Source organism: Silene latifolia, chromosome 9 (genome assembly GCF_048544455.1).
Source record: "Silene latifolia isolate original U9 population chromosome 9, ASM4854445v1, whole genome shotgun sequence".
NCBI lineage: Eukaryota > Viridiplantae > Streptophyta > Magnoliopsida > Caryophyllales > Caryophyllaceae > Silene > Silene latifolia.
The window spans coordinates 201863666-201885093 of NC_133534.1; the positions used below are offsets into that span (position 1 = coordinate 201863666).

Genomic DNA, 21428 nt, shown 5'->3' on the forward strand with positions numbered 1-21428 from the left:
GCCAAGTTTAACGATTTCGTATGGAAGCGGGTGCGATTAAAAACGTACTCATTTTTGCAATGGAATCCAATTTGCAGAAACGCTTCATAGCCCATGGTGCAAACAAGATTTTCACCACGCTCACTAAGGAATTCTCGAAAGCACCGAGAATCGTGACCTATGAGCATACCACTCGCTTCTTTGATGCGAGACTCCAGAAGGGCCAACCAGTTAGCCCACACATTCTCAGCATGATTGAGAATGTCGAGAAACTGGAGACCTTTAACTGTAACATCAGCGAGAATATTGTTATCGACCGTATTCTTCATTCACTCCACGATGGTTATTCGCAATTCAGAGCGAATTACTATATGAATGATTTGAAGAAAACTCCGCATGAACTGCACTCCCTCCTCGTACAGACCGAGAAGGACATGAAGTTCAGTGGGAGTTCGAAACAGGATGTTCTCGTTGTGTCAAACAAAGGGAAAGGTAAGGGCAAAGCTCCGGCAAACCTAACAGTAGGTAAGGCGAAGTTCAAGAAGTCGGGTTCAGGTAAGAGTGGTCCTGGTGAGTCGAGCAACTCATCAGGCATGACTAAGAGCAAGGATGGTAACATGGAGTGTCACCATTGCCACAAGACTGGGCATTGGAGACGTACATGTCCCGTATACCATGAGGACTTAAAGGCAGGTCGTGTTAAACCTGTTGGTATGTCTTCTTCCTCTACTACTTTTATTCATATGATTGAGATTAACCACGCAAGTTACGGAACTTGGGTACTTGATACTGGTTGTGGTTCTCATCTGTGTAATCATGTGCAGGGGCTCCGAAACATCGAACCCCTCGTAAAGGGTGAGGTGGACCTGCGTGTTGGGAATGGAGCAAGAGTAGCTGCCATCTCCAAGGGGACATATGTGATCCAGCTTCCAAGCGGATTTGAGTTGTCATTATATGACTGCTATTATGTACCTAGTCTTTCCAAAAACATTATTTCAGTTTCTGCGCTTGATAAACTTGGTTTTTCATTTGTAATAGAAAACAATGCTTGCATTTTCTCATTACACGATATGATTTACTGACAAGGCGTTTCCATGAACGGAATTTATGTTTTAGATCGACCTCGGAAATATTACACGTAATGAATAAAAAGTTAAAGGTTGGTGACAAAGATCAAACGTATCTATGGCGCTGCCGTATGGGACACATTAATGAGAAACGCGTAAAATGACTCATCAAACATGGAGCTATCTCGGCCTTTGGTTTTCAATCATTTGGCACGTGTGAATCATGTCTCATCGGTAAGATGACTCGGATTTCCTTCAAAGGTGTTGGAATGCGCGCTGCTGACCTATTAGGACTCATACACACGGATGTATGTGGACCTATGTCAATCACCGCACGAGAAGGCTATAAGTATTTCATCACTTTCACGGACGATTTAAGTAGATATGGCTATGTCTACTTAATGAAGCACAAAAGTGAATCCTTTGAGAAATTCAAGGAATACCAAAATAGGGTACAGAACCTATTAGGTAGAAAGATTAAAACACTGCGTTCAGATCGTGGTGGCGAGTATCTTTCTCACGAGTTTGATCAACACCTAAAGGACTGTGGGATTGCCCTACAGTTAACTCCACCTGGAACACCTCAATTGAATGGTGTGTCCGAACGGAGAAATCGAACACTACTTGATATGGTTCGATCCATGATGAGTCACACGGTTTTACCTGATTCATTATGGGGTTATGCTCTTTTGTCAGCCGCTCTAATACTTAACCGAAGTCCGTCTAAAGCTGTTGACAAGACTCCATATGAACTATGGAAGGGAACGGTCCCTAACTTGTCCTTTATACGGGTTTGGGGCTGCGAGGCTTATGTCAAGTGGAGACACGAGGATAAGCTCGGCCCGCGATCGGTCAAGACATTCTTTATAGGTTATCCTAAAGGAACCCTTGGTCATTACTTCTATTCGCCAACCGAGCAACGTGTTTTTGTTGCGGCTAGTGCGACATTCTTAGAGAAGGAATTTCTCGAGAATGCAAAGAGTGATAGAACCTTCGACCTGTCGGAGATTCCAGAACCAAATACCGAGCAATTATTGGAGGAACCTATTCCTTCAATCCCGGCTGCGGTTAACATTCCTGAGGAACCTAGGAGGTCGGGAAGAGTCTCTATTCCTCCGGACAGATACATCGGTATGGTCGAGGAACATGATATAGATGACGTTCTACTCTTAACGAGTAGTGAACCCGCTACCTATAAAGGTGCCATGACCAGTTCTGACTCAAAGCTATGGCTTGAGGCCATGCAATCCGAAATGGACTCCATGTATGAGAACAACGTGTGGGATCTTGTTGACTTACCTGCTAAGGTTCGTCCCCTTCAATGCAAATGGCTTTACAAGATAAAGCATTCTGTGGAAGGTCAACAAGATATCTACAAAGCACGACTAGTTGCTAAAGGTTTCACCCAAGTGCCAGGTTTGCACTACGATGAGATTTTTGCACCCGTAGTCATGCTGCGTTCCATTCGGATTATCTTAGCGATCGCCGCTTTTCATGACTATGAAATTTGGCAAATGGACGTGAAAACCGCCTTCTTAAACGGCTTTTTGGAGGAAGAGTTGTACATGGTACAACCCGAAGGTTTCATCGATCCAGTACATCCTAAGAAAGTGTGCAAGCTTAAGCGTTCCATTTATGGACTTAAGCAAGCATCAAGGAGTTGGAATCATCGCTTCGACCAAGTGATAAAAGAAAATGGATTTACTCGATCAGTCGAGGAACCATGTCTATATATCAAGTCGAGTGGGAGCAAGATTGTCTTTCTAATATTGTATGTTGACGACATACTCCTGATTGGGAATGACATACCTCTCTTAACTTCGGTGAAAGTATGGTTGAAAAACCATTTCCAGATGAAAGATCTGGGTGAGGCACAAAGAATTCTAGGCATCCGTATCTATCGAGATAGATCACGACGGATGCTATCTCTCAGTCAGGAGTCTTACATAGACAAAGTCCTAGAGAGATTCAGCATGACTAACTCCAAAAAGGGGTTTCTTCCTATGGCTCCAGGGGTGCATTTGAGCAAGTCTCAGGCACCAGAGACACCGGAAGAGAAAGAGCGCATGGCACGGATTCCTTATGCCTCGGCAATAGGATCTATCATGTATGCCATGATATGCACACGTCCTGACGTGGCATATGCATTGAGTATGACAAGTCGATTCCAACAGCATCCAGGTGAATCACACTGGTTAGCTGTCAAGAACATTCTTAAGTACCTCCGGAGGACTAAAGATTGGGCATTGACTTATGGAGGCTCTCCAAAGCTATGCGCAACGATTCTGCAGATGCTAGCTTCCAAACGGATCGAGATGACTCGAAATCTCGGTCTGGATTCGTTTTTACTCTTAATGGCGCTGCGATCGGTGGAAGAGTTCCAAGCAAACAGATTAAAGAGATTCTACGACCGAGTCCGAGTACTATGCCGCGTCCGAAGCTACAAAGGAAGCGATATGGATGCGTCAATTCTTACATGGACTATCCGTAGTGCCTAGTTCGAATGACCCGATCACCATCTATTGCGACAATAGTGGTGCCATCTTCCAGGCTAAGGAGCCAAAGTCTAGCAACAAGTCTAGACATGTACAACGGAAAGCTCATCTAATCCGGGATTACGTGGAGCAAAAGGAAGTAGTGATAGAAAAGATTGCTACCGATGATAACATAGCAGATCCTCTCACTAAAGCATTACGACAAGATAAGCATGAAGGGCACGTTAATCCCATGGGAATCAAACGTGTTCCTGAGTTGTAGTACTCTTTTATGGATCAGATTCATTCTCCTTTGTACTCTATACGACATCATCGTTTTGATATTTTATATATATTTTGTTTTTCATGTGGAATTGTACGACGATTTTGAACACCACAAAGTGAACTGAACAAACATCATATCTTGTTAGTCCTTAATTGCCCACATGAGCCGATAACTCTGGCAATTATTCTGTGACGTTGGTTGATGGTGGGTTCAACGAGCCATAAGTCAACCGGTTGACTGACCAATCACAGAGGCGATTTATACGGATATTTCGTAGGACACTATTGTGACATCGACGTGGAGTCCTAAATGTTTTATAACATTCGTTGCCCGGTCGTGGATAGGACTTCCATGGTGATCCTAAGAGTCGATTCTTAGACTATCGACTGTCTCTTGAGACTACGGCAGATTTTGGGTGACTTTGGTTTCTTTCTCACGGTCATCCGTAACAGGGGCCAAGTAGATTTTTTTCTGGGTCATTTCATGCCGTGCTTAGATCGGAAGGAGTCGAGTTGAAGGAAATATTCAGCCTTTATCAGGTACTCGATATTTCTCGGGGCCACTCGAGGAGTCAGAATCGAAATGCATGGCCATGCTCGGATACGGATTCGTTTTATCAGTTAAGTTACTCTCTAGTCGGGGAAACCACTCTAGATACAGATCGATTGTAAAATACGACCTTTGTGGATCCAGATCTGCAAATTGTTTTACATTGAGTGGGAGAAAGTTTAAATGAATATGAGAATCGGTTATCGCACCTACACTTGTTCGGACAAGTGGGAGTTTGTTGGAGCTTGTGTCCTCCAGTTAGTGCGGATAACGTCATTGCACATACACTTGTACGGACAAGTGGGAGCTTGTTGGGGTTTGTGTCCTTAACAGTTAGTGCAAGGACTTATAAACCTCTAAAAGGATCAAAGGGCATACTTTGGTATTATTATCAGTTGATCCACGTTTATCAATAACGGTTGGCTTGCTAGATAAGTTTGACGTTATTGTCATACAGATGGCGGTGATCAACTGGTCCCTAAAAGTCACACCTATAGGATACGTTCGAGAGATGTGACGGTATGAAAATACTGTCATGTAGATGCCAAAAATTGACTAACCAGTTAGTCCGAGTTATTTGACTAGTAATTAGTCAAATATGTGATGTTGAGATATTATATTTAATACGGATTAAATATCATGGGCTAAGGCGAATTAACCAGTTAATTCGTAAAATTAAATATACGTGATTTATATTTAATTAAATGTATATTAAAAATAATTATACAATACTGTTTTGTCGGACACGTATTAATAATTCAGCTAACCCGTATTATTAGCTGATGCCTTAATTTCCGATAACCGATAACAGTTTATAATCAGACCACGTCATATACACTTAGCGAGTGATGGACCGGACCGCGAGTTTAAGTGAAGAGAAAATGAAAAGCCCATGAGGGCTCCTCTCACTCGGTTTGGCCGAGAATCACCAAGACAAAAGGAGAGCTTTCTCCTCTTGTCTAACCTAATCTCATTTTGCAAAAACCATTAGGGTTTTGGGAATTGTGCCTCCCGAAATTCGGATCTCACATCCTACACAAATCACAAAAACTATCCTCTCAATATTGCAAAGGCAATTAGAGGAATTGATCTAGCACAAGGGCATATCTCGGACTATCTTGGGTGCATCATTTAGGAGGAGGTCTAATTTGATCTCTCATTGCCTTATTGCACTAGGACCGAAGGTTATTTCTAATCTTTATCATTTCATTGTTATTTTCGTTTTATGACTATAAACTACATATGAATTTTGCGTTATAATCCTTAATTCGAAGGGTAGTATACGGATATTAACCCACAGGTGATTTGATTGTGATTGTTGTTAAAGTATAATATCGGTATTGTGACGATTGTTGGATTTTGTCATTGTTGATTGTTGTTGATTGTATCTATCTGTGATCTTCGGGGTGCGTCCCTGGCTGAGTGGAGTCACTTGCGGGAGTGGCTTCACGCCCATGATTCGCCTTCTGTGGAACCCGCCACAGAAGGGATGTGCACATTAATGGATTTGGGTTTATCGCTCGATGGAGATGAGCGGGGCTTAGGTGGGAACGACTGCGGTCCCCCACTGGCGGTGTGGAGTACCTGTTGCGATGGGTACTCTGGCAGGGCTACACACTTTAGTGTGTAGTCAGTTTTGAGGAGTTGATTATGGAGTTCGGGTTGATGTGACGATTAAGCTATTTTGATACTTGTCTTATTGTGATTATGTTGTGTGATATGTATCAGAAGAGAGGTTGGAGACGAGAAGAGAGATGGTGAGAGAAGAGTGGAGGAAAAAAGGGTCAATTAGTGACCTAATTTTACAAGTTTACATGATGTGATTCTGATATCTTTTTGTTTATTTTTTATTTTTATTTTTTTAAATAATAAAACCGTATTGAATACCGTATATCTGGTTTCAAATTTTGCCGATACATATCCGATACAGTTTTATGAAACCGAATCCAATATAGGGAAATTCGTATAATTAAAATCGTAGACCGTATCGAATACGTATAATAAAACTGTCTTGTATATTTTTGCACAACCCAAGGTAAAAGTGTGTTTTATACATGTTTGGGAGAGTGGGGAAGAAAAAAAAGAAGGAAAAAAAGGGTAAATCAGTCATTTATTCGGGCGATATTAGCCATTTAAGGGGGAGAAAATAATTTATTTTTTTTTAACAAATCAATCTTTCGTACTCTTAATATCGCGTTCTCTATAGGCTTCGAAGAAACATACTGTATAAAGATAAGATTACCATCCTCAATCAGAAACTCTACAAATTTGAGAAAAGTAGTAATATTTAACTAGTGAATAAGGCCCTGTTCTTTCTGGCTTTTTAAAGTCGAATCGAATCAATCGAATCGAATGGAGTGAACTGAACTAAATCGAATCGAATGGAGCTGAGTGAATCGAATCGAATGAATCGAATCGAATCGAATCGAATCGAATGGAGTGAATCAATCGAATCGAATGGAGTGAGTTGAATCGAATCGAATCAATAGAATCGAAATAATCGAATCAATAAAGTCAATTGAGTTGAATCAATCGAAATAATTATATTATTAATAATAATATTTAATATTATTGTTATAATAATAATAATAATAATAATAATAATAATAATAATAATAATAATAATAATAATAATAATAATAATAATAATAATAATAATAATAATAATAATAATAATAATAATAATAATAGTAATAATAATAGTAATAATAATAATAATAATAATAATAATAATAATAATCATAGTATAATACTAATATTAATATTTATAGGAAAAAAATTATAATATTATATATGAATAATCATAAATTATAATAATGAAAAAATAGTAATTTTTACTAATAATATTCTTAATAAAAATAATAAATAATAATGTCAATATTAATAATGATATTGGTAAAAATAATTGTTTCGATTAAAAACACTCAAGTAAGCGTTGCTCGAATTCGGGTCGGGTCAACGCGCTCCTTTCAGATGGCACCTCGAGCCTATGCTTGCTCTCTTCGGATGGATCTTGCATGCGTAACAAACAGGGCCTCAGAGAGTTCGCAATAGGTCCTTCTCTGATGCCTTATGGTATTTGTGGATAGTCGGGACCTTGCTTGAAGCTAAGGCCTCCATGCCCTCTCATAATAGCTCGAGTAGTCTTACTTCTAGAGAGAGGAAGTTGTTGGTGAGAAGTATTTTACCATTGATTGGTGAATAATGAGGTATTTATAGTTTTCTATGTGTACCTCAAATGATGGCTTGTCAAGCATGGTTACCGGATTTGCTATGAATACGCCTTACCTATTCGCGATTCGTTTATAGAAAATGTGTTATACGTATTTTCAGTAATCAACTTGATAGAAGTCGCTTTTAACGATTCGTGATTCGTAGGATACCAATTCAAGCGAATCCGTAACCATGTTGGCAAGTGTGTTGACTTGTATGACCCCGTATTGGCTAGTGAGTCAAGTCGGTTGGGCGTGCCCCATCAATAATATTTATAATAAATGTTATTAATTTTAATAATAATACCAATAATAATTATAATAATAACAACAACAACAATAACAACAATAATATTAACATTAATAACATTATTATTCATTTTAACAATAACAATAATAATACCAATAATAATTATAATAATAATAACAACAACAATAATATTAACATTAATAACATTATTATTCATTTTAATAATAATATTCATAATAATAATGATAATAGTAATTATAATAAATAAATTATTATCAACAATATTATTAATTATAATTATAATAATAAAAAATAAAAAATAAAAAATAAAGAATAAAGAATAATAATATTTAAAAATCAGTATTATTGATAATAAAATTAGTAATAATTATTAAATTTAAGATGAGTAAAGCTGAAATGAGCTGAACTTAATGGAGCTGAACTGAACTTAATGGAGCTGAGCTGAGCTAATCTGAACTGAATGGAGCTGAACTGAGCTGAACTGAACTGAACTGAATGGAGCTGAACTGATCTGAACTGAGCTGAACTGAACTGAATAGAGCTGAGCTGAACTGAACTGAAGTGGACTGAAAATAAGCCAGAAAAAACAGGGCCTAAATAACCTCTCGCAACATCTCTCCGTCATATTCCAGTTTCTGTTCTGAAACCCTAAAAATTTGAACAAGGTAATTTTATATTTGCAGTTAGTCCTAATTTTATGCTTAATCGACTTCTCTTTCTTAAACTGACTATTTGTTTAATCTTAAGAAATTTGGAGGATGGGATTTCAAGGTCACATTTTTATTTAGAAACCACCGCCACCGCCACCGCTATCCCCACCACCTCCCCTTCCCTTGCCTCCCTTTTACTCCTATTTTGTTTTGATTGGCGGATTTTGAGTTAGCTTTGTTTATATCATGTTTTGATTTTGGGAGGGAAAAGAAAGGAAAAGGGAAGGACTCCAGGAAGGGGGGCAGAGAATGGGGAAACGAGTTTTCCCTTCAAATCTTTCCACCTATCCGACCAAGTCCGGTTCTGGTGTATTTCTCTTTTGTTGTTTCTGTCTAAATTTGTTAAGGAAGCTCAGATTTTACACAATTTTTATGTGCGTTATCTCTTAACCTATTTTTTGTCCTGATAGATGCCTAAATATTTCACAATGAACTCCAAAGATTACTTCAAAAATAGTGTGGAAGAACTGTTGGAGCAACAACTAGAGGAAAGGAGAAAAGATCCAAAACTGATCCAAACACTGCGACGAATGTCTTCTGTGAAACATCCACATAATATATTTCCAGGCACCCATATCCGAGCTACACCCCTAGTAGAGGTGCTTGGTGTCATCATTGATAAACAAGTGTTTGCTTTGACTGATAAATCATCATTCAAAATATCAGGTACTATCCAAGCAACTAATGTTGCTGGATGTGGCACCATTCTTGATTTGTATAATCGAGGTGATGAAGATCCTGAGAGTATATGCTTGGGCGGTTTATTGTCTTTGACGTGGCCTCAGTTAGATGATGATCTTATATTTCCATCACATGATACCAAATTAGAAGTTCATCTTAAGGACATCTCTCAGGGTGAAAATATTGACATTGCTAATGGAACCATTGATATAAGTTTGAAAGCCCTAGATGATAGTGAAGCTGTCAGAGTTGGCTTTGTCGAGGGTAAATATGGCCGCGCTGCCATAATATATGCCACATTGTATTCAGCTGTTGTAGCTAAAGTGGATGTCAAGGTACTTTTTAAAAAAAATAAACATGATACTACTTGTGGGCAGATTGGTTGTGATCTGTATGGAAGTATCATTGCACAATATTACAAGTGTGGATCCTTAAACAATACTTTTGATAAAAATGTCCTGAGGAAGTGTCTTTCCCGAAAACTCTTTGATAAGTCCCGTCATCAATCTGAACATGTGGTGCATGGGGGTCAAATTGGCCTATGTAACTCCGTTGTTGCTGTTCCTGCTTATTCAAGCCTTGTGATTGAATTTGACTTGGTGAATGCTGATACTGGCGTGAACATAGTCCAGGATAAACTGGAGATAGAAGCCCACAATAGGTGGTCCATCAAGAAGGATGTTGAGGGACTTGATTGTGTTGTCCAGGTGATAGTGAGCTGGTGTCTTTCAAATACGCTAAAGAGAAACATGGCGGGAGGGAAACAAAAGAGTTCACCTGGGGAGCAGACAAGAATCCAGCAAGTAGGACCAACTCTCTTCACGTTAATGTTTTATTTTATATCTACCTTTTCAATCTTGACTTTGTCTTCTCTATTTTGTTATCTGCAGCTTCGCCCTCCATTGCTGACGTTCCAGGAGTAAGCCCTTTGAACTGATTTTTTTTTTTCGCGTGTTTCTGAAAATTTTATGTAAAAAAAATGTTTAAAATCAATAGGAAAAATGAAAGTATCGATAAGCCCATTACCATTCTATTGACGAGTCAACTAACAAATACTAAAATTTCAGCTACCAGGTCCAGTGGAAGTCCAATGTGGCTCCACCTATGAGCTTATCTTCTAGTTATTCTATCGGCTTTGTCGCCAGATTTGACACCAAATGACACATAGCATTGCTTGGTGAACCTTTCTTATAAAACTTTAACTAAGGTTGGGGTTCAAAACTCAAGGAGCTCCAGTGCGGGTGGCAGACTTGCAGGCATTGGCTGTCGACTGACATGGGTAGCATGAGCTGATGCCTAACTTTGTCGGCACAGTGATAGTGATAAGGAGCAACTCCATATGGGGAAAGCCCTTGACTGACGCTCTAAGGTCTTAATCTAACATTTACAGTATCCTCAGATAAAAGGAGTTACTGGTTTATACGGTAGATAGTTCTCAGAACCTGTTCAGTTTCAACCTCCAATACTCCTCTTGTTCTTATACGAGCACATCTTTATGCCATGTCAGTAGATTTTGCATTTAGTTTATTCAAAACTCAATAATACCCCCTTTCTATTATCATAGGTCATAGGTCATATACTCATTTCTGCCCATTTAGGCCCAATTCTTTTGGATTTAATTCAGTTCACTTCAGCTAGCTAGTTGAGAGGTTCAGTTCAATTTAATTAAGTTGGCTTTAGTTAAGCTTACTCAAATTTAGTTAATCTAAGGTTAGTTAATCTTATTTAAATTTAATTTAACTTAAATTAAATTAAGTCAAGTTTAATTAAGTTAATTAGGTTTATCGTTTTGCCAAATTAGCTGAAAAGTTAGCTTAAACGTGAAAACGTACCTGAAAGCCGAAAAGCTAACTCAAACCAGGAAAGGTAGCTTATAAGATAAGTGAAAAATAAGAGCTGATAAGGTAGCTAATTATACAAAAATGTTTGAAAAACTAGCTGAAATGGTAGCTGATTTTGAGAAAAATGACTTAATAACTATTTAATATTATAAATTGAAATGACAAAAAAGTAAAATAAAATAAAATAGGTAGCTTATTTCCCAAATGCTACTCTATGTAGCTTTTCATTTCAGCTAGGTTATTTAACAAATAAGCTACTTACTAAACACGCCCCAAACAAATAAGCTAGCTGAAATTTTGGTCAAATAAGGTAACTTGTTTGTCTTGCCAAACCGTTAACTTGGTTTTAGTCAATTTATGTCTCTAATTAAGTTAAGGTAATTTTAGTTATGTAATATTAATTCATGTTAAGTTCATTTAAGACTAGTTATGATGAGTTATTATTTTAGATTAGTTATGTTTAGTTTTGTTAATCTAAATTAATACTCCCACTATTTCCTTCTTTGTCACCATCTATCACCTCACTCAGATCTTCCTCTCTTCTTTGTCACTATCTATCCCTAACTCGGATCTTCCTCTCTCCTCCGTCTACTTCTCTTTCATTCCCTTTCCCTTTCCTGAAGACCTCCAACCAAACGTCCTCTTAGTTCACTTGAGGTTAGGTCAATTTCAGATTTGATCATTTACTTTTGGTCCAAAAGAACATGTCAATTGGGTAGTTTGAAAGTTAGTCCCTTCGAACATGAAACCATTAGCCAATATCAGTTCACCACTAAGAGTTACTCCCTCTGTCCCGGTCATTTGTTGTCCTTTTCCATTTTTGGGTTTCTTAGTCAATTGTTGTCCTTTCTATTTTAAGAATGAATTTAATGAGCAATTTGATCATTCACACTCAATTTGTTCCACTTGTCATTTAGTAATTGGTCCCCTCCACTTTCCTTGATGTTTGTGACAAAACCAAAGGACAACAATTGACCGGGATGGAGGGAGTACAATTTATACACAAACGGTTATTGGGGATGCCTAAATGTTGACTTGTTCTTTATTTTTCAGGAACATATTTATAAAACACAGGATGGAGGTGTTTTTAATTTTTATTGGGCACAACAGTTATAAGAATCTGAGTGTGTACGGGAGGATTGTGGTTTATACCCTTTCTGGTAGTTGTAGCATTTTTAAGAGGGACAAGAACAGACCTCAACATTTGTCTCCCTCTAGCAGAACTATATCTATTCGTGGTTCCCATGAAGCCTTCGATGGCTATCATGTAGGCATGGATGTCGACCTGAGAGATATTAATGGCGGTCTGACAATCAAAGGTTGCTTCGATTGGTGTGATATTATGTTGGAAGCTGGGAAAAAAACATGGTATAATGAAAAAAATTTTACTGGCATTCAAGGTAAAGGTGGTTATGCAGCAATTCACTACACTATCTTTTCAGATGCCCTAGAGGCTAGGGTGAGGGTTTCTATCATCTCCAAGGACTCTTCCCATGTCTATCCCGAGGTCTACGGAACACTTGTAGCTCTAACTGCTTCAATTACTCAACCAGCTACGAGACCAAGTACTATCGTACTACTCTTTACGATGAACCTCCCGGAAATGGTCTAGAACTGTATGGTCATCAAAGACTGCCCCTTTGCCGTGCAAGTTGAGTCCTCCCTAATTATTCATGCCGACCTGTATGTAGGATCATCACAAGGTTTACTTTTGGGCGAAAGGAACAATTCGCTGAATGAGACAACCCCAAATGTTGAACGGATTGAGAGTTCTGAAGAGTTCAAGTATGATGGCTCTGGTAGTTCGTGTAAAAATATCCTAGGACAGTACTATGATATTAGGCTTGCCATAATATGGAAGTAATATATGTGATTATTGAATTTGTTTCTCCCAACGAATAACAAACGAACTTGCTTCTTGTTTTCTCTTTGTATGTAACTATGTAAGGGTGGGGTTTTTTGCGCCCTTAGACCATGTATAATTTAGAGTAGATTATCATCCTTTTTTTTCTCTCTCCATCTGTCATTTGCGTAATTCTTTTTCTTTATCATGCAACACATTTTCCACCATCTATATCCTCTTCAATAAAATCTATCTATACTAAATTATTAAACAACCATCTGATTTCATATGCCGCTGTCTTATACGGTCATTCCCATCATATCTTCATTTGAAATTACTTGCTGATTTCATATGCTTCTTTGTAACATAAATCAACATCTCACTCAAAGATACGAGGGATTAGAATCATTACTCTTCACTAGATTTCTGGGTCGTCCTGATCATATCCATAAACAGAGTATTTTATATTTCAATGATTATTCATGCTTTGTTTTGACTCGACATTGTTGTTACAGGAAAATTGATTACAACTTTACAGGTTTGTTTTATCTATGTTTACCTTTTTCAAATTATTGTTATGAATTTGTAACTTTAAGATTTTATAAATAGCAAAAGTTGCAACTTTGGATCTAGATGCCAAATTTATCAGGTTTTTTCTAGTGAAGAGGCCTAAAATCTGGGGAGACGGCTCTTCTTTGTAAGGAAGGATTAACTTGGTCATCGTTTTTTTTCCGCTAAAAAAATTTCTAGTGTTACCAGCCAATAAAAAATAGTCATATTGCCATATAAAAAACAAGAGATAATATAGGAAAGGATAGGAAAATAAAATAAGTTTAGCAGGATATTTTCTCAACAAGTAGGATTTCATTATATTTGACGAGATTGTATGATCCCTAAGATTTAGCTGCCAAAGTTGACTCAGAATAAAATATTTGCCGCCAAAGACTTCGTTAGACTACATATTTGCCTCTTTTCAGCCATATTGCAATGTTCTCCAGGCAAAGACTTTAAGTTTGGGGAGTTTTTCTATTATACTTACAGTAAAGGTCTTAAACATACATATAAGTTGTTGTGTTTTTATCTCATTAATTTAGTTTTCATTAGTAATTTTCGTCAACCTTATACTTGATAAAACATTGATCGTATAAGTCGTGAAATCCAATTCTTGATTAGTTTGTTATTTTTTAAATATGCAGAGATCTTTCACATTGTTAAACATGAACTTAGTTGATGACGGTCATTCTGGTGAACATGAAGAACGCTCATCCGTGACTTTGCATCCGACCATTGGAAATGTGATTAGAATCGGTACATCTATTAATAGTGAAGAGGAAGCGTACAATTTTTACAACGAATATGCCATTAACATGGGCTTTAGCATTCGTAGGCACGTTTTTCGTCGCAACAAAGACGGAAAAATCACTTCCCGTACATTTGTATGTTCGAAGGAAGGAGTATCAACTTCTGAATCTGAAAGAAGGTTGGACACTCGAACAATGTGTAAGGCGTCTATAAGATTTAAAGAAGAAGGTGGTTTAAGGAGTGTTGTTAATTTTGATGAAGAACATAACCATGAAATGGCCGCAGAAGACGTAAAACACTTACTTAGCGAATGAAAAAGGCGGTGAAACCAAGGGGTTCAATTTACATTGGAATTTCTAAATAATCATATTCGCACTAAAAAGAAAACTCAGTTAGAAGCAGGAGATGCTCAAAGTCTCGTAAATCATTTTTGCAAAGAACATCAAAATGACTCGATGTTTTTTTATGCTATGGAATTAGATGATGATGGCCACATGATCAATTTTTTCTGGCGCGATGGGAAATCAATGATAACTAATGAGCACTTCGGGGACGTGTTAATTTTTCACGCTATATATCGTACTAATAAGTACGGAATGATATGTGCCCCATTTATTGGAATAAACCACCATAAGAAGAATGTGGTCTTTGGATGTGCATTTTTAATGGATGAAACTAAGGAGACTTTTACTTGGCTGTTCAAAACCTTCTTACAAGCAATGGCTAATCGACCTCCAATAACTATTTTCACAGACCAATGTCAAGCTATGATAAATGCTATCGAAGAGGTATTTCCAAACACCCAACATCGTTTAGGTATATGGCATATATCCCAAAATGCAGGAAAACATATTAGCCTTCTATTATCAATTCCTAGGTTTAAGGAATATTTAACAACTGTGTCTATGGTTGTAGTTCTAATTGATTGAGTTTGAGGAAAGCTGGTCCAAAATGATAGTTGATTACGCTCTTGCGGATCATAAATGGCTGGTACGTTTATATGGCATTCGACATAAATGGTGCCAACATTTTCTCTTGATACATTTTCGGCGGGGTTAAATCGACGCAAATGAGCGAAAGTACAAATAGTGTAATTGTTGGAGTATGTGTCCTCAACAATAATGCGATAACATGGTTTAAAATCATAATTAAATCTCAAAATAAGAATACGAAAGATATGATAAATTAAATAGTTAACTCATCAACATTAATCGGTAACGATTGGCTTGCTGGAGTTTGACGTTACTATCGTAGGACGGTGGTGGTCAGTTGATCCCTTAAGGTCACAATTATAGGATGATGCCTTAATCAATAAAGTTAATTAGTTTTATATTGATACAAGTTAATTAATTCCTTAAATAAGAACAATTTATATTTATGAAAGGAAATAATATCTTATTGTAAGATTAAATAAGATTCGTTTTAGTAATATTTTATTACTAAAATTTGTTTAATGAAACAATAAAGATAAGAATGAATGATTAATTATAATTACAATGTATTGTGAATTATATTAACATGTCCCATTTTATACTATATAATTGTGAATTACTAGACAATTCGTTGTATGTAAATCAATTAATTTCTATAATGATATTTAATATGTTAAATATGCATTAGAATTAATTAAAGACATGCTACATGTTATATGTGACACATTGTGTGACAAATGACAAATTGACAAAATAAAATGGATGTCCGTTTTATGAATGGACCGAAATGGTGGAGGAAATAGGGGTTAGTGGGTTGTTTGTTTATTGAGATTAAATAAGCAAAATAATTACCTAGTCTAATATGCATGCATACCTATCACATAGATTAGAACAATTGTAAGAATATATGTGATAGGTTCCCTAAAGGAACCCTCTCCCACCGGTTTTCCCACTCTCTTTTGAAGAGAATTTGTTCTATTATTTTGTACATTCATTCACATACAAACTCCTCTCTCTCATTCATAGTTTTCTTTCTCTAAAAACTTGAGAAGTTTTAATCTATATTGTTCAAGAATACTACTAATATTATTAATGTAATATATGAGTATTAATAGTTAATTTTAAGGTAGACTACTAAATAAACATCTAGCAAATATTATTTAGTAGTAATAAGGGTTAAATCTTGGGTGCAATCAAAAGGAGGGCTTCTAATATAGAGTCTTGGAGAATCATCCTAATAGTTATCATAACTCAAGAACAAGTGAAGGTAGGAGACCTTGTGCCCAAAGATCCGAAAATAACAATGTAAGATCCATTGTTTTCTCATTTTATTCCTTATTTAGTTATGCATGCACTAGATCTAAAGCACTAATGATTAAAATGTTAATTTTTTCACCATTAGAAGAGTATAGGTATATGGACCTAACAATCGGTATCAGAGCATATGATGTTGTATGCATATTCGATTTATAGTTTTTCGAGTCATTAGTAACATAATTATAACTAAAATTTGTGATTTATTAGATTAAATCACGAAATCATGATTCATGTTATATATTCTGGTCCTAAAATGTTTTTAGGTCATTTTTATGATTTATGGTATTTTATTGCTCATTTTAATGATTTTTAGTGAAATAATTACATTTTTATAAGTAAAATTAACTTGTATTTAATAAAAATGGTTAAACTTCACTAATAGCCGTGATTTTTTAGTATGACCTCACATGAATATTTTATGTATTGTATGTAAAATTTCGTATTAATGTGATTAATATTTCATAATTTATGATTTTTATGTGATAAAAAATGGTATAAATGGATGTTAAATGACTAAAAATAGTTAAACTTAGTTTCTGACCTTGAAATTTTTATATGACCTCACATGCATATTTTACTTATTGTATGTAAAATTTCGTATAAATTTGTTTTATTTTTCATGATTTATGATGTTTATGAGATAAAAATGGATTAAAAGAAGGTAGAATGGTTAAATATAGTTAAACTTCGAAATTGGCCATAAAATTTTAATATGTTGTCACATGCACATTTTACTCATCATGTTTAAAATTTGGGATGAACTTGATTCATTTTGCATGATTTATGAATTTTTAGAGTAAAATCACATAAACAATGACTATTTTAGCATAAATAGCTAAAACGAATTACATGGCACGAGAAAATTATTTTAGGTTGCATTTATATCAAACTTATCAGATCTAAAGTTGTAAAATTGATTAGATTAATTTTTGTATACTTTAGATGTTTTATTTGACAAAACCGATAAATTGCAACTATATTTTCTCGAAATAAATTCGAAAATTTTAACTATGATTTTTGACATTATGAGTGTCATGGAAATATTCCAGAATGTTAAAAAATTTAAAATTTAAAATTCAAAATTTAAAATTATTGTAATTTAATTTGGATTTATTTCATAATAGTTTTGATTTTGAGGTCAAAATGAGCATAAAATTATATCAAGTTGAATTATTGTCAAAAATTGAGTGATGAATAACTTTTAAGACCTAAGATGGTTAGGATAATTAACTTGAACTAAAATTATATTTTTGTATTATTTAGCGATTTTAATAAGTTAAAATCGTGCATTTCCATAAAATCGGGTTATATAATCGATATAAGTTATAATAGGGCGATTTGGCATGATAAATATATATTATAATGCTGCATATTTCATTGTTGAATGCCATATTTTATTTATATAATTTTGAATTATGTAATTTTATCTTAGTATGGCCTTAGTTCTAATCGATATTACCCGTAATGTAAGGGAATATTGATTCGGTTGTAATTTAATTTGATCTCGTATCACTTTTATTTTTACTTGTTTTTCATTTTACAAATGTATAATAGGAATAACTATGTATTTTTATTATTATTTGTAACTCCTGAGTTTCTTCAAGACGGTGCCATTCGGAAAGACGTTCCGACAAGACGATTTTCTAGGGAGGCGTGCCACTTGAAGATTCAAGGGACTAAAGGAGTTGTTTTCCGAATATGTAATAGATTGTTTGATTTTCTATTTTAGGATGGCCATACTAAGAATTTATTATTTTGCTTTGCATTTCTTTTAATATGTTGCATGCATTGCCAAATCGCCATAACAACACATGCATATCATATCGAGTCCTCGACCGTGTCAATTATAATTATCGAGAATTCGACTTTTAGTTCGCTTAAAATTGATAGATAATAAATTGACAAGACCTTTACTTTTAAAAGAATGAGACTTAGCCTTACCAAATAGTAGGAGCCCATGAATCTAAATTTCATAAGGGGTACAATACGATTTTTTGGGGTGCTTCTATTGACGTTGGGTGAGTGGGGGTAATAAGTAGTTATTACACTTCGAAAATTTAGTTGATCTCAACGAAGGTATTTTGCGACCGTAGCCGCAGAACGTTCGGGCTAAAGATGAACTGAACGTAAATTCATCGACCGAGAGTTCTAATTATAGAATCAGTTAAGATGGTTAACTCACCAAGTGTAGACACGGGGGACCCACGGAGGCGCTTGGGAAACAAGCGTTTGCATTTGTGGAGTAACCAGCAATTTATTGTGGAAAATTGGAAACCGTTTGAATACTTCGCGTCATGTCAAGACAAAAAGTAATGACATAGACACTAAGAACTCGTTACCCTTAGCATTCTATGTCTAGAATGACTCTCGTGGATGCCAATGAACACGGATGTTCACAAAGATCTGGAGTAAGGGGTGAGGGTACGTATTAGGAAGCTCTTTAATTGAACACCTAATCCCGTCCGCCTCGGTAGCGGCCTCTACTAATGATTAGAGAAGTCATTTGTACTCGATATGTTGTCGATTATATGCATGCAATGAAACAAACAATAGATTAATCCTAACATGTGAGATTTAACTATGTCGGTGAATCATGTAATTAGAAAACAATTAGGTCGAAGTAGGGAGTTAGATTAATTACATGTGGAAAACAAGTAAAATTAACGATACAAAATAATAAGGTACAATAAATAAATAAATTACAATAATTACAACGGTTTAATGATTTACGTCAAAAATATATTTCAGACGGATAATTTGAGAAAAGAAAGGAATATAAATTAGGTTAGAAAATACGGACAGATTAAGAGTGATATTAGGGTTAATTGTAATACTACGGTTTTATGAGTCTCTGGGTACTTTATCGAGTGGGCCTTACTCTATCGAGTAAGGGTGTTTTGTTTTAAGAAACAGTATTCTGCCTGAAAGGTACTCGATCGAGTAAGTGGCACTCGATCGAGTACGTTAGTTACTCGATCGAGTAAGTCAGTTAACGGGTAATGTTTTGACGGGTTTTGTTAATAACGCGGATTAGTATATATTTTATGTCGTCTTCTTCCCTAAACACTTTTCATAAACCTAATTCACTCAAAGGAGATTTCATATTACGTTGTTCTCTTCATCCGCGTTATTGGCAAATCCCGGAGCTTGAGAGGTCGGATTTCGTCAATCTTTGCACCGTAGTGATCCTTGGGTCAAGGGTAAGATCTACATACCAATTTTATAGCATTTGATTGACTTTTTTTAAACCCTAATTTATAGGATTGGGGATTTTTGTGATTAGTTGTGTTGTTAGTAATTGTATGATTATGTGTTAGGAGAAGGATTCGTAGAGGAGAGGTTTTGAGACAGCTGCTAAGATCGTCTGCTTGTGTTTGCATTCCAGGTAGGGTTTCCCTACTCATTATTAGTCACATAATGTGGTTTGGTGTTTATCGCTCGATGGAGATAAGCGGGGCTTAGGTGGGAACGGCTGCGGTCCCTCACTGGCGGCGAGGAGTAACCTGTTGCGATGGGTACTCTGGCAGGGCTACACACTTTAGTGTGTAGTCAGTATTGAGGAGTTGATGATGGAGTTCGGGTTGATGTGACGATTGAGCTGTTTTGATACTTGTCTTATTATGATTGTATTGTGTGATTAGTACTGACCCCGTCTTTGTTTTGTAAAACTGTGGTGATCCATTCAGGGATGGTGAGCAGTTGTCGAGCAGGTATGATTAGAGGCGTATGGGCTAGCTGGGATATGTCACCACGAGCTGTTAGAGTCTTCCACTGTCGTATTTTAGTAGTTTGAGACATTTGGTTTTGGAATCATGTATTGTACCTTTTATCAGTTTGGTTTTTTTGGGAATTGTAATCACTTAAACTTTATCACTATTTAAATTATGTTTCATTATTGTCATTTGATTATCATTGCCTCGGAAAACCGAGATGGTGACATTTCTATAACTGAGTGGTCCTGGTAAGGCACTTGGAGTATGGGGGTGTCACAAAGTGGTATCAGAGCGACGATCCTGAAATCTGTAACAAATGAATCTAATGAACATATGGAGTCAATTAAAATGAACCCGGGGTAAAAGTTGTAGGAGCTAATGCAAAGGCTTGGGAGACGTCCTAAAGTCGCGAACTCGCCCTATAATTTTGAACCGGTCACATGGGGGTACGTGTCAGGGTCGTATGTGTTGTCTTTTGGTTTGTATGTGTACATAACGACATGTGTTGTGAATTGTTGGATGTTGGATGTGGAGAATTGGAAAAAAGTTGAAGGAGATGTGTTTTATATGTTGAATTGAATGAAAAGTATGTTGGGTGTTTATAAAGTGGCATTTTGATAGCATGAAGTAGATCGCTTTGTTGATTATATAAGGAGTTGCGTATATTTGCATGCGTAGTTATGATTATTTTGTTGAAATTATAAAAATTGCATAGTACGTTGGGAAAGTGAGATAACATGCGGGTAGTGTTTACGAGTCTGCATGACTCGATCGAGTGGGGGGCACTCGATCGAGTAGGTGAAGTACTCGATCGAGTGGGTCTGACTCGATCGAGTGGATAGTTTGATGTTTTTCTGGTCAGAACCGTATTTTTAGGTACTCGATCGAGTAGGGGTCGCTCGATCAAGTGGCATGTCTGCTCGGTCGAGTATGTTTATGATCATGAGGTCTGATTAGGTTCTGGAGTCGAGGCACTCGATCGAGTATGTTGGGCACTCGATCGAGTAGTCTCAACTCGATCGAGTGGGTTCTGGTACTCGATCGAGTGGGGTCTGTGCAGGCTATATACGTGTTTTGGGTTATAGTATGCATGTTTATATCTACCTTTTCTTATGTAGTTACAAGATGCCGCCAAAGAGAAACGCCATTTACGTTAGAGCTGAGAACATGACCACCGATGACATAGTTAAGATGTTGGAGCACCAAGATGCTCTTACGGAAGCGTTAAAGAGAGTGGGGAAGGATAAGGAG

General features: G+C 36.4%; 1 protein-coding gene across 1 annotated transcript; it reads left to right on the forward strand.

The window, feature by feature from the left end:
- Positions 1-8432: 8432 nt before the first annotated feature.
- On the forward strand, positions 8433-10152 carry LOC141602107 (uncharacterized). Its single transcript, XM_074422420.1, has 2 exons — positions 8433-8503; positions 8959-10152. Exon 2 carries the CDS (start codon positions 8959-8961, stop codon positions 10150-10152), a length of 1194 nt encoding a protein of 397 aa, XP_074278521.1. The 5' UTR covers positions 8433-8503.
- The last annotated feature ends 11276 nt before the right edge of the window (positions 10153-21428 follow it).

Coding starts and splice junctions, on each gene's coding strand:
- LOC141602107 (XM_074422420.1), top strand. CDS start 8,959: ATGCCTAAATATTTCACAATGAACTCCAAAGATTACTTCAAAAATAGT.